Source organism: Podarcis filfolensis (assembly GCF_964270895.1).
Source record: "Podarcis filfolensis genome assembly, chromosome: 2".
Taxonomy (NCBI): Eukaryota; Metazoa; Chordata; class Lepidosauria; order Squamata; family Lacertidae; genus Podarcis; species Podarcis filfolensis.
In genome coordinates, this window is record NC_139605.1 from 97906863 (window position 1) to 97920819 (window position 13957).

At 46.3% G+C, this 13957-nt stretch overlaps 1 protein-coding gene across 6 annotated transcripts in view; it reads left to right on the forward strand.

Moving 5' to 3' along the window:
- The window catches only part of CDC42EP4 (CDC42 effector protein 4), a 44983-nt gene extending 38147 nt beyond the window's left edge, over positions 1-6836 (forward strand). For all 6 annotated transcript variants that reach the window (XM_083598937.1, XM_083598933.1, XM_083598935.1 and 3 more), the window contains one exon: positions 3986-6836. In XM_083598937.1, the coding sequence (XP_083455063.1) occupies positions 4134-5159 (1026 nt within the window). In that variant the 5' untranslated portion in view covers positions 3986-4133 and the 3' untranslated portion in view covers positions 5160-6836. The remainder of the gene's footprint in view (positions 1-3985) is intronic.
- Positions 6837-13957: the final 7121 nt, after the last annotated feature.

The window sequence follows — 13957 nt, forward strand, 5'->3', positions numbered from 1 at the left end:
ATTCTGGGTATTTGCTTCTAATCTTCATGACTTAAGGGTAACTGTGAAGGCATGTTAATAATTGATACAACTCTGTCAATAGTGCAGAAGCTTGCTTTGGATCTGCAGCAGCACAATTATGCTTTAAAAAACCAGGGGGTGGGGACTTTTCTGATATCTACTGTTGTTGTGCCTAGGACTTGCCTATCAGAAGATCGGTGTTTCGAATCCCCATGACGGCGTGAGCTTCCGTTGCTCGGTCCCTGCTCCTGCCAACCTAGCAGTTCGAAAGCACGTCAAAGTGCAAGTAGATAAATAAGTACCGCTCTGGCGGGAAGGTAAACGGCGTTTCCGTGCTCTGCTCTGGTTCGCCAGAAGCAGCTTAGTCATGCTGGCCACATGACCCGGAAGCTGTACGCCGGCTCCCTCGGCCAGTAAAGCGAGATGAGCGCCGCAACCCCAGAGTCGGCCACGACTGGACCTAATGGTCAGGGGTCCCTTTACCTTACTGTTGTTGTGTTAACTCTTAGAGAGGTCAGAAATGGTTGGACCATGTGCAGAGGCCCCATAGAATTAACTTTTAACCCAGGGAAGAGTTTTAATTTGACAGTGACTGAGAACCGTGGCTTGTGGTGCAATCCTGTACCCATTTACCTGAGAGTAAATGCCATTGAAATCAGTAGGACTTCCTCTGACTGGATATGTATAGGATTGCTATCATTGTAGCACAGTGGAAGGAAATTAGCCGTGGGCCAGTCATTGGACAAGTTGCCTAATGGAGCTGCTTCTTGGCTAATGATTATCCAGCTTATTTCATAATTTGTCTTGTATAACTAGATCAGGTCTTAGTATCTCAGCTTCAGAATGTTGCGCTAGCTTGTGAAATGAGGAAGCCGGGCTGATTTGGGTGGTGTGATCTCTTGTTCATATATCCATACAGGTTGCTGATTTACTTTTGTTTTCCTCTATGTACGTACACACTTAAAAAAAAAAGTATTCAGATTATTTTTGGGTCTAAAAACTTTGATACTAACAAGTTCAGCATTATCAGGCTATTTTTCTTTTCTTTTACGATCTGAATGTGTACCCCGCCACCTTTTGAAAACGTGGCTGTTTTAATATGCTGGCTTTTCATTGATACCTGCAGCTGCATGTAGATCACTTTTGTTGAACAAGTGGGGCGATTTCTTGCTAGTGGGGTACCAACGCTTCTCCAGTATCAGTAGCATGCTGTCAATACATTGAACTGGCGTGGGGGACACCTGCAAGGAGAAAAGCCTTTCTTAATTATAGCTGCTTTCCCTGCAAGCCAAAGGATCCATATAATCAGTGCTAGAATTTCCCTTCTAGTCTGTTTCATTGCCAAAGGAAACTTTCTACCACCTTATAAACACACACACACCTCCCCCCTCGCCCCAAGAAGGAAGAGAATATTTGAGTTTCGGGAGTGCACACGTTTCAAAGAAATTGAATTTTAAAAATTAATCAAACAATAAATCGTCCTTCAATTGGTGAAGTAACTCTATGTGGCAATAGGAGGCCAGTGTGGATTTGCTTTCCTTTGACGACTGCACACAAAAAGTGAATAGTTCTACATTCATATGGCACACTCATATAACCTTTTTTAAAAAACAACAACACCCCACAACAAACCCTTCTATTGCTCTAGGCATGGTGCACGGAGAACATTTTACTATGTACTAGGCATTGGCACTGACCAGTAGGTGCCCAGAGCAACCAGCTGATCGGCAGCGATTGCGGCAGTGTTGGTTGTGTTGCTGGCAACCATTTCAGCTCTCTCCCCTCCTCCCCGGGCACTGCTTAAAGGTAACCTGTAGAAACCAGTTTGACCACAGAGCAGGACAGAAACAAAACATGGGGAGGAATGTGTGTATTTGTAGGAAGTGTGTATTGTGGGCAACAATAGTTCTGCTTTGCTCAAGGTCCCCAAGAAGTTAGCATCTATACCATGGGTAGGCAAACTAAGGCCCAGAGGCCAGATCAGGCTCAATCGCCTCCTAAATCCGGCCCGTAGACGGTCTAGGGAATCAGCATGTTTTTACATGAGTAGAATGTGTCCTTTTATTTAAAATGCATCTCTGGGTTATTTGTGGGGCCTGCCTGGTGTTTTTACATGAGTAGAACGTGTGCTTTTATTTAAAATGCATCTCTGGGTTATTTGTGGGGCATAGGAATTTGTTCATTTCCCCCAAAATATAGTCCGGCCCCCCACAAGGTCTAAGGGACAGTGGACCGGCCCCCTGCTGAAAAAGTCTGCTGACCCCTGATCTGTACTAATGCCAAATCATATGATGTGAGGAACACTCTAAGGGGTCACTGACCTCTGTTTCAGATATATATCTGCCAGGAGGCTCTGCAGTCAAATGAGCAGGGCTTTATCTGGAGTGGGAACGGGTGAAGATGGGTGAAGAACAGCACTCCACCTTGTGTAAGCTATGCTTCTGAGAGAGGAGGGGTTGGGGGTGCCTGTCTCAAATATTCCTTACTTTATTGCAAACATGCGCCTCAGCTATGTTCTTTAGGAGCAGACAGGCATTCATTACTGCCTCATTCCTTTTCCTGCCTATGATGGCTGCTCCACTGAGCATGCAAAACTGCCTCGGAGCAGTAAATCAAAGGTGAAGGGAGAAAATTTCTGCAAGCATGGGGGGAAGGGGAGAGTCATCTTCTGATGCCCCTGTTTTGAACCATGCTTTCCTACCCCACTGAGCTATTTTCACATAACTCCCTCCCCTAGAGCTTCCAGCACAACTGCCCTTTTCTGGTTTGCACCAGCGGAGCAGCCCTCAGTGCGGCTGCTTTTTTTGTGTGAAATTAGAAGTGCTCATCTCATGGTTGTCCCCCCTGAATAAAGCGACCACGCAGGGCAGTGAATAGTCTTGTAGAAGCAATTACCCTGTGCCTCCCATACGACAGGGAGCACAGCAGCACGTAGCACTGTACTTGAACATTTAACCCCTGGTGTATGTTGAAGGGGAAGGCGGAGCTGGGGATCATTTTTCAAGGGCCACATTCCCTTGTGAGTAACCTCTCAGGGCTACATGCCAGGGGTGGTCAGGGTTATAGGCAAAGGTGGGTGGAGCAACAGAGGTGGTTCTTACCTTCAGCGTTTGAAATTAGCCAGGCGCATTATGCACCTGGCTATCAGCCACTTGCGACCGAGTGAATATTCCTGCGTGCCAGGATGGCTGGCGCAAGACATCTTCACCATCTGGAGGTGCATGCCTGGGGATCATTGGATCATGACTAATAACACACCCTGTCATTCTATCAGTTATGTCTTATCTGCACAATCAGATTTAATTTCAGGAACCAAAATGCTTTGTCTGTGTAGCCTGAGCAGGAGCAGTATACAATGTTATAGTTAATTGTTGTAGCTTGTCTTCCCACTGCCCTGCTTATAGTTGTGAAGAATATACATAATGTTATGAATGGTCCATGCCACCATTAAGAAAAAGAGGTCGGAATGGGCCAATATATATGTGGGCTGTCCCTGGATCAAATGACTTTCCTTCTTTTACGTTCTCAGAGTTCTTAATCTATCTCCAGGTTGACCTCTGAATGAGCCAGATATTCAGCTGAGAATCAAATCACAGTCAGTCCATCATTTGAAAAATAAAGACTTGAGAACCTCTTGCCCCAAAACGGCAACCAGACATTCCATTTTGGCAACTGTAACTTTGGTTTAAGGAGCCATTTGGCACCTAACACTGCTTACCTTTGTGCAGTACATTACATTCCAGCCACCCCAAAGTCAGAGGTTTCTATACAAACACACCAACTAGGTAAAAGTACTTGAGGAGGGAACAGAACAGGGTTGGAGAGGGGTTTAGGCATTACCTGAGGGAGAGTTTCGCAGGTTGGATGGAGAGCCCCACCGTAGATGGTGCCCTCTCATGCCCCCATTAAAGGAACAGAGCAAACAGCACCTCTGTTGTCTTGAGGAGACCTAACCCTCTCTTCCTTTCTTATGTCTGCGTTTTAGGCCTGGACTGTTTGAAGGCCATCAAGAGGCTTGAGGCCTACCTGTGAGACTGCTGGAGTACAACCTGCTCCACCCACAACTGAACCTGACCTCTCCAGTTCCACCACCCTGACTCCTGTGCAAAAGAGCTCTCACACTTGTTGCCAAAATGCCTATTTTGAAGCAGCTGGTGACAAATTCCGCCAACTCCAAACGCCGCTCTCGGGCCGACCTGACGGCAGAGATGATCAGCGCTCCCCTTGGTGATTTCCGCCACACCATGCACGTGGGACGGGCTGGTGATGCATTTGGGGACACCTCCTTCCTCAACAGCAAGGCTGGGGAGGGGGAACAGGAAGCCGCTGAGGAGACAAGTTCCTCATCCAAACCAGGCCTGCTGTCACGCAAGTTCCGCAGCAGCAAGCGGTCTCAGTCCGTCACCCGGGGCGACCGGCGGGATATGCTGGGCTCTCTGAGGGACTCTGCCATTTTTGTGAAGAATGCCGTCTCCCTCCCTCAGCTTACTGAGAAGGAGACGGACAGGAGTGGTGGGAAGCAACTGCCCAAGAGCCTTTCCTCCAGCCCTGTCAAGAAAGCCCCTGAGGAGAAGACCCCTGAAGAGAAGCACATGAACGGTGCGGCAGCCGCTCTTAGCTCTGGGCCCCACAGTCCTGGCTTGGAAGAGCGGGCCTTTGGTGACATAACGGACCTGCCCTTGGTAGTGCCCAAGGGCAGCTACGGCATGAAGCACGCAGAGTCCATCATGTCTTTCCATATTGACCTGGGGCCCTCCATGTTGGGGGATGTCTTGAGCATCATGGATAAGGACCCATGGGAGCAAGAGGATTCTGGTTATCATGGTGCAGAAGACCCCCAGAGGGAGGCAGGCCCTGCGGAGGCATTGACAGGCCACTGGCTTGGCCAGGAAAGCAAGCTCCCCCAGGATTCCTTGGTTCAGTCGGATGACAACAGAGCAGCAACCTACAGCCCTGGATCTGCCCGCAGCATTACCAGTCGCCTGACAATGGACAGCAGCTCCATCTCGAGTGGCACCTCTGTGGGAGAGGAACAGCGTACTTTAGTCTCCAGGGGACAGAACCAGGGCGTTCCAGAGCATACGAGGCAGGACGCTGCTAAACAGCCGGAAAAGGAATTCTCCTTCATGGATGAGGAAGACGACGAGATAAGAGTATAAGAAAGGTGACTGGAGCCTTTACACTTGGCTTGGCTCAAGAAGGAAAAATTTTCAACAGATTCTGGAATAAATTGTGGTGCGGAAAAAGTTGAATGCTCTTGACCCCCTTTCTCAATCTTCAGTTTTCAACACCATCATTCCGTTAAACAGACTGTTGAAGAAAGATGGTGTTTTCTTTTGTTTAGTTTTCCCTGTTTTTGGGGGGGTCTGAGACAAGGAGCAGGTGGGGGGGATTCACATTTAAATGGCCTCTTTAAAATATTTTGGGTGATTCCAGAGTCAAAGGAATAAAAGACAACACTTGAGCATATTTGAAGAAACATTGTTCGCAGGAGAGAACTCGGAGTGTAATGAAACAGGTTAAACAAAAACAAAAGCAGGCCAAGAGTTATTTACTGGCTGTTCAAAGCAATATAGAGCTGAATACTAGAGCAAAGCTCAAAAGAACTAGTTTCCCTATTAATATATATATTTTTCCTTTACATTTTTACTAGTACTTATTATTATTATTTTCTAATTGCCCAGGAGAATACCATTCTGGACCTATCACAACATTGAAGGATGCAATATATTTGTAGACAGCAAAAAAAGATGGAAGCTTGAAATAACCAGAGCCTCCAAATCTTACATGTTTCGGAAGCTAAGCGTTCTCTCCCTGTGGGCAGGCCTCTGGGAAGATCTACAAACATTGGAATTTACGCTAGAGATTTCATTCTTGTTTTTTTCAGATCAGAGCTAGAGGAACTCTTTGGGAATACAGATTGTGAGGGTGTGGTGATGGGAGAAGCACAGCTATTTTACCTTTTGCCTTTGCGTTGGGTCCTTCTTTTGGTCTTGTTTTGGGCACACAAGTTGATGCTAGCAATTCTTGGAAGAGCATGACTTAAACCCTCCCTGCCCCTGAATGTTGCCACCTTTGATGGTGGTTATGTGAAACTCTCCCTGTAGTGAAATGTTTTCATTTAGCTCCCAAGGACTGTTTAGAATTCCCCAGTGCGAGGTGAATTTCAAGAGTGGTGGTCAGTCTAGCTGTCCCATTGATTAAGAGAAATATTTCTCTCCCCCCCCTTCTGTTTCCAGGCTCTTCCTCCTTTTGTAACACAGACAAGATGTTTGTGTTGCTAAGGAAACTAATGGGGGAATGTGGCTTACCTGCACGCCTACAGGTGTAAACGGAAAGTCCCACAAGCAGCCTAACCTAATACAACTTCATCCTTTCTTAGTTGAGACTCTAGAATATCACCAAGGCTGACCGGAGAACAATGATCTTGGCACTCCCCATTCCAGGAACAATGGAGACTCTGCCCTGCTCAGTTCCTCCCCATTGAAATGGCTTTTAGGGCCCTCCCTCCCAGGTTATTTGGGAGCTGCTGCTGACATTCCTGCCTCCTAGAGTTTCAATTTTTCTTTTTTCTTTTTTCTTTTTTTGCCTTCATTTTGCAGGGCATTAAACACTTAACTCCTGCCTTAATTTTTATTTTTTAACTTTTTGTTCATACTGTATATTAGATTTGCCCATCCCTTTGGGAGTAGGTTTATCTCCCTTCTTCGGATTGTGAATTTGTTGCTTGTGTACAGGTGTTTCGTTGGTGCGTTGGATGGAGGACTTTTTAACATGGAAGTATGTTTTTGTTTTAAAATTCAAAGAAATTAAACTATAGTGAAAAACAAACAAAACCACAGACCTTAAATCTATTGGGAATGTTTTCTTTTACTTGTGGGAAGGCTGAATGCAAAAAAGGAAGAACTGGTTAGATAGTTGAACTCACGTTACTAAATCAGGAAGATTTACAAACCAACGAATGGCAGAGATACCACTCTAATCTTAGGCCTCATTTAAGTGTGGTGCATTTTCTGACACTGTGTCCATTAGGCCAACACAGAAACCACACTTGTAATCTTTCTCTTTCCTTGAATTACACTCCTCCCCGCCCCCCAAAAAAGTCTATGCGGTGAGCTTTAACTTTTCTTTTGAGTGTTTTTGTGTGTAGAATTGTCTCTTCCCTCCTTCACTTTTTCCCTGTTCCGATCAAATTGGCAGATTTCTCCCCCTTTAACCTGAACAATGATTTCTACTATGGCCAAGGGGGCGGGGGGCATGTGGTAAATAATTTTTATGTTGTAGTCCCAGTCAAAAGTGTTTTGTTTGTTTACTAAATTATTTGTAGGCTGTCTTTTGGGGCATAGCCCACCCAAGCCTGCTCTCAACCTCTTGAAAGCACAATAAATAACCAAAGGGAAATCACTGGGGTTTTTTTAAAAACAACAACAACAAAACAGTTAAAACTGTTACAAAGCCTAACAAAACAGCTAAACATACTTCTTTAGAAAAAAGAGGCAGTTTGGAAAATATGTTCTGTTTTAACAACCTGCAGGGTACAGGCCGTGCATAACCTTCAAAATGATGTGTAAACAGCACAAAGAGGTTGTGGGGACACATGGATTTAACCCCTCCATTCTCAACTATAAAGTGTTGTGAAGGTCTGAAGGCCAATTCAAATGTGTACAGCTGAATGCACTTAGAAACCCCCTTTCAAATCCTCCTGTTCAAAAGGGGGAAGGTTAAGAGTGGCCACTGATACTGGGCACTGGACTGCCACATATCCCCCCACTCTATATAGTTTATGACCCCATGCACTGTTGTGAATGACTGATAAGGGCTTACGGTCCATGCTAAATTGGGACTTGTCTCCTGCCTTAGTGTATATAGGCTCAGGTTTCACTTGTCACAGGAGGAGGGCGAGAAAGATCAGCAGCATCACGCAGCGTAAGGTTGCTATGTTGGCTGGAACTTTAGGGACACCTTGACCCACATACATGCTGTTAGCCCCACACCAAAGAGTAGACTCCAGGCTTGCACCATTGACCTACCAAAGCAAACACAAGTGACTTAACCTTGTAGCAAGGCTTTCCAGGAGGAGTCCCCACCTCCACCACCGTGTTCACAGTCAAAAACAGATTTATTGAGCCTGGGGAGGGGGGCACCCTATATAGGTTGTGGGTCATGTGTTATGCAGAGCTGGTGTAATCTAATGATGTCACAACAAAATGAAACTTGGGACAGCAGCATTCTTTTCAGAGATGTAGAAATACTTGTTGCCTGGAAACCCTTTTATGATGCCCAGGAGCTGAGTTTGAGCTGTACTTCCTCTTCCTTTTAAAAGAGTTTCTCAAAAGCACTGCACCTCTCCAGTCATAAGCTTGCATCTCCTTGGGGTGGGAGAATCCAGCTCCTTTCTAGCACCGCATTTAGCCGTCTCACTTGTGAGCTGCATCCATCCGTCTGAAGAGTGCTGCGTCCCAGCCACGCGCAGCTGCTTTCGCTCAAGGCGTGACCTTATCTGCCTCACCCACAAGCCCCCAGTTCCCACACAGCCTGCTTGCCTCCTTCCATAAAGAGCCTTTTCAGCAATGCCCCAGGCACTGCACTGTACAACACACAGTGTGCGGAACCTACGCATTGCTGGTTTCATAACTTTCTGTCGCCCTGGGAATATTTATCGGATCATTGTGTCCCCCTCTCAGCACTTAACGGCCTACTGTCAAACCAACAATAGTGCAAGTTTGTTTTCAGCAGATGGGTCTCGCAGGGAGTTGGCTTGCCTCAGGTTCCCCTTGTGCTATGGCATCCTGCTTACAGGTCTAGCTTCCTCAGCTCACTGCAGCCTCAAGCGTTTGTAAGAACAGGCTCTGGAGAATGCCCAAGCAAGGGGATATTTCGAATGCAAGCAGCTAGCAGCCATAGCGTTACTGTAAGAGGAAAGTGGGGCGGCGTGGAACGATTAGCACAGAGCAATGGCAATGGATATCGGTGCCCTACATCCACTTTTCCAGCATGTTACGAGAGTCAAGTCCCTGTTTTGCAGGCAAATGCAAGAGCAGACAATGCAGGATCTATCTGAAACCCAGCACTCAATACAATGGAAATGCTAGCCTGGGACACTGATCCATTGTTCTGTGAAAGAAACAACAACAGCGGCAGCTGGTTGGGGGAGGCCCTTGTGCTCAGCTGAATTGGGGCAGGTTCAGCCTTCTGTTTACTAAACAGCCAATGCAGTGGTTTGGGGGAGCATGGTCAGATAAAGGGGAAAGTCCTCTGGTCTACGTGACAGGCTTTCCAGAGAAGAGGCAATGCAGGGTTGGAAGTACGGTTTGGAGATGTGAAACAAACACGTGCACTGGAAGTTTTAGATTTGATGCCATGACGCAGGCCCCTCTAACTCCAGGGGACAACAGATTGTGCCCCCCCGTTTAGGATAAATTAATGCAGATTATGCTCTGTTCAGCTTTGACTCTGTACAGCCAGTTTGCAGGAAGTCAGTATACTCCCTCAACGGCATTAATTTTGTGGTTAGGAGAGAAGTCGAGCTTATTTCCAAGTTACAAGGGATGTGAGCAGGCAGTACCTTGCCAGCAGATGTTTTCATACGTTCTTTCAAATAATGTAGGAGCAAGATCCTTCCATCTTCTTCATGCAAATTATTTTAAAGGTTGGCACAAAGGTTACAGGTGGAAAACTGTGTGGAAAAGGCTCTCTGCATACCCACCCACGTTCATCTGTTGCCAACTTGGGAATACAATTGCAGAGTGAAGGAAAACAAATCATCGTCTTCCATTGACTTAGTGATCCGGTCCTTGATTATGGAGCTGTCACCCAGGGTAGTGGCGAAGTATACCTGTGCATACGAAGACAGCACAGAGTCCTTCAAAAATGCAAGCTCTGTGAGTTACCAAATTATATCCCCCCCCCCAAACCAACGTTCCTGCAATGAAGGTACTTGAAAACTTTGCCGAGGACCTAAATTAAACCTCTTTCCACTACTGCAATTTTTTCTCTTAGTTTGGAAGATGAGCCCTTTTCTATTTTTTGTCTCCCAGCCAGACAGCTGTGGAAACTAGGTTGTTGTTTTTTTCAGAGCCAAAATAACCAAAGGAGATGCTGAAGTTGAAACCTTGGTTGTTTTGGGTAGGGGGGTTGGCTTTGGGAGCAAAGTAGTGTCATAGTTCGAAGTGGTTTGTTTTTTCTTGCTCAGCTGTGTGTTTGGGTTAAAATATTTTTACAAATGCAGAGACTGAGGCTGCAAGACTTGAAATTTTGACCATGCCACTTTCTCCCAGAGGCTCAATTGATACCTTAGAGGCATCTTCAAGTCAGAAGGCTATGCCCATAATCCCTTGGGTGCTGTGTTGGGTGGAGCATGTACAACTAATGGCCTACTTTGGGGACTGAGAGTTCACTTGGAAGTGGAGCCTCTTGACCACATGTGAGCATCTAGCTACCTACCTTTAAGAGGCATGAGGCTAGGCCCTCAATGAGCCCTGGTTTGCGATACAGTGGTAAAGGTAAAGGGACCCCTGCCCATTAGGACCAGTCGTGGCCGACTCTGGGGTTGCGGCACTCATCTTGCTTTATTGGCCGAGGGAGCCGGCGTACAGCTTCCGGGTCATGTGGCCAGCATGACTAAGCCGCTTCTGGTGAACCAGAGCAGCGCACGGAAACACCGTTTACCTTCCCACCGGAGTGGTACCTATTTATTTACTTGCACTTTGATGTGCTTTCAAACTGCTAGGTTGGCAGGAGCAGGGACCAAACAACGGGAGCTCACCCCGTTGCGGGGATTCGAACCACGGACCTTCTGATCAGCAAGTCCTAGGCTCTGTGGTTTAACGCACAGCGCCACCCGCGTCCCTAATACAGTGGTACCTCAGGTTAAGAACTTAATTCATTCTGGAGGTCCGTTCTTAACCTGAAACTGTTCTTAACCTGAAGCACCACTTTAGCTAATGGGGCCTCCCACTGCTGCCACGCTACAGCTGTGCGATTTCTGTTCTTATCTTGAAGCAAAGTTCTTAACCCGAGGTACTATTTCTGGGTTAGCGGAGTCTGTAACCTGAAGCGTCCGTAACCCGAGGTACCACTGTAGATGAAAAGTAGAGCTCAGGACTCCCAGCTTCCCCACTTCTCTGTTCTCTGCTACATCCACAGTGTTTTGGCCTTTCCAGGGAGGGTGGACTGGAGAGCCCTACAAAGAAATGGGAGCAGGGGGGAGGGGGAGTACAAACATCGTCCATTGTCTTCAGCATTTGCTTTGCAGCAGAAGCATCAATGAATAAGACGAGCAATGCCCCATGTATTCTCCAGCATCAGAGGCAGAATGCCATTGAATACCAGGTGCAGGGGGTGGAATGCTTGCATCTTGCTTACGAGTTTCCCATAGGCACCTGTGAAAACAATGCTGGACTAGCCTGATCCCACAAGTTCGCTCTTAGGTTCTTGCGACAGCAGCATCACTGAACAAGAAACTTGGGACTCTGGGCTCAGAACTCCCCGGAGTAGCCATGTTTTATTTGAGCAGTCACGTAGACATACCTGGAAAGGTGGAGCATGGGCAATAGTAGCGAGAGCGGATTGTCAGAGAAGGGAATCACCGCCATCATCATTGAAAACCCTATCTTCTGAGACACCTGTCGTCTTTAAGACTCTCATTTGGCAGCACGAGCTTGCTGCAGGCTGACAGAGCAGAAAGCTTGCCATGGGTTGCTGAGCAGGCAGTTTACGAGAGCACTGCTGCGCTCTCATCTAAACAGGAAGGGAGGGGGTGACAGCTATACCCCAAAAGGCTACAGGCAACCACCAGCGCTGAATGCCTGGTAATTAAGTGACATCCTTTTTGGAAAACTAGGAATGCCACATCAACTTTACAGTAACACTTTCCTCTTGGGAACCCTTGTTACCTTTTGCGCAAGCCCCACAACTGCAACACATTTCTTGTCTTAAGCCCCCTAACTGTTACAGTCTCAGTCCTGCCAAAGTTAAGCATTGCTAAGTCGCACTGGTTTCAAAAGGGAGATTTTGGCCCATCTTAATATCTATCCCATTGAGATCAGTTGCACTTTGCTGCCAATAAATATAGACAGCGGACACAATTGAATAGCTTTTCTCTTTTTGTTCTCAGCCCTACTGTAACAATGTTGAATCCAGCAACGCTCATGTCCCTGATGTCTTTTGCAAGGACTGGGACTTCCAGAGCTGGAAGCAGATGCGAGCTTACTGCCTGAAGCTCTAGCCAAGCTCCGCTTTCGACACAAGACATAGATGCAATGCATATTAATATTTCCACACTTTTCAAGGGAACAGGTTGCAGTAGGAAGGTTGACCCTCCAGCTGTTACTTCCGTGACAGAGAACTGCCCTGAAAACAGCTCATCAATAACGTTTGATCTTGTGTTCCTGACATAGCCTCTACCTTTTTAGCACCCAATTAGCCAGTGACCTATATTTTCTGATGCCTATTGAGTCCAAGCGAAAATGCAAAAGCCGTGTCATTTGTTGTCTATGTCATGAGCCGCAGAGACCATTCCCTGGGTTGATGGTTTCAGAGAAGCCAATTCTGTCAAAGAAAATGACCTCATTCTGCAGGGTTATAAAATCTCTCTGCCAAATCAGTTCTTTCCTTTCTGCATCCTGTGATGGAGAACTCAATACTATGCAAAGCAGCAAAACTGGTCACTTATCTGGAAAACACTTTTTTTTTTTAATAGGCCACCATTTGCCTCTTATCAAATTCTGGACTAGTTATGAATGATCTATTACACAGTGTGCGTCCCGGAGGCGGCAGATGGAAATCCAACTGGGAATTTAATTTACTTTGTATAACTTGTTTTGGGGCAGACACAGAAGACGCTACCTTTAATCAGAGTTGGATTTTGCTGAAGAATTGGTTTGCATTTGAGCATCACTGAGCCTTTCCTGCAGTATGAAAAATGTTGTAAGGTGATTTAGGGATGCAATTTCCACTTACAGTGGGGCTTCCAAGTAAACATGTACAGGGATACATTGTCAGTTAAACTAAAATATCCCAGGCATAGTAGCCAAGAGTTGCTTGGAAATACAGCCCTCATAAATCCTCAGGCGGGGAACTGTAATAACACTGTTTTCATTATATATTTTTAAAGTACACATGGAGGCCACTTGGTTTTTCCAAAAATCTTCAGTATCAGCAATACATAGTCTCAGATATCCATTTTAAAAATCAAATTAAAACCTCCCCAGCTGTTTGTCACAGTGCAGCAGTTGTGATCCAAGAATTTACACCTGGAACAGTGATACTTTACTTATTTCATAAAAGGATCTGGAGTCCAGAGAGTACCACTTAATGGAGAAGTCAAGATCATGGGTAGGCAAACTCAGGCCTGGGGGCCGGATCCGGCCCAATCGCCTTCTAAATCGTGTTTTTACATGAGTAGAATGTGTCCTTTTATTTAAAATGCATCTCTGGGAAATTTGTGGGGCATAGGAATTCATTCATATTTTTTTTCCAAAATATAGTCCGGCCCCCCACAAGGTCTGAGGGGCAGTGGACCAGCCCCCTGCTGAAAAAGTTTGCTGACCCCTGGTCAAGATGCAGACATCATCATATGGATAATGGGAATGTCCCACCAAACCATGCAAGTTCCCACAAAGGGTCTTGTCTTCAAGTTTGTGGTGACTAGGCAACAGTGAGAATAGCAGATGAGAGACAATGTGCATGCCTTCTAGAGCTCCACTGTGGACTGAAGGAAATGAAACACACCAGGCCTGGTTTCCATGATGTAAGAACCATGTTTAGTCGCCCATTTGCACGTCCCCAGCAGCAACCTGTGACTGTGTGTGTATCTAGAAAGCTTGAGCAAGCTGCACAGGAATAAGAACGTAAAAGCAGTCAGCCCTTCTCGGCATGTTTGCAGTAGAGCAACCCGGCATGCCACAGAAGTCCCAAACCCACTTCCCTCATCCTCTGCGGCCCCTAAAAGATGGGT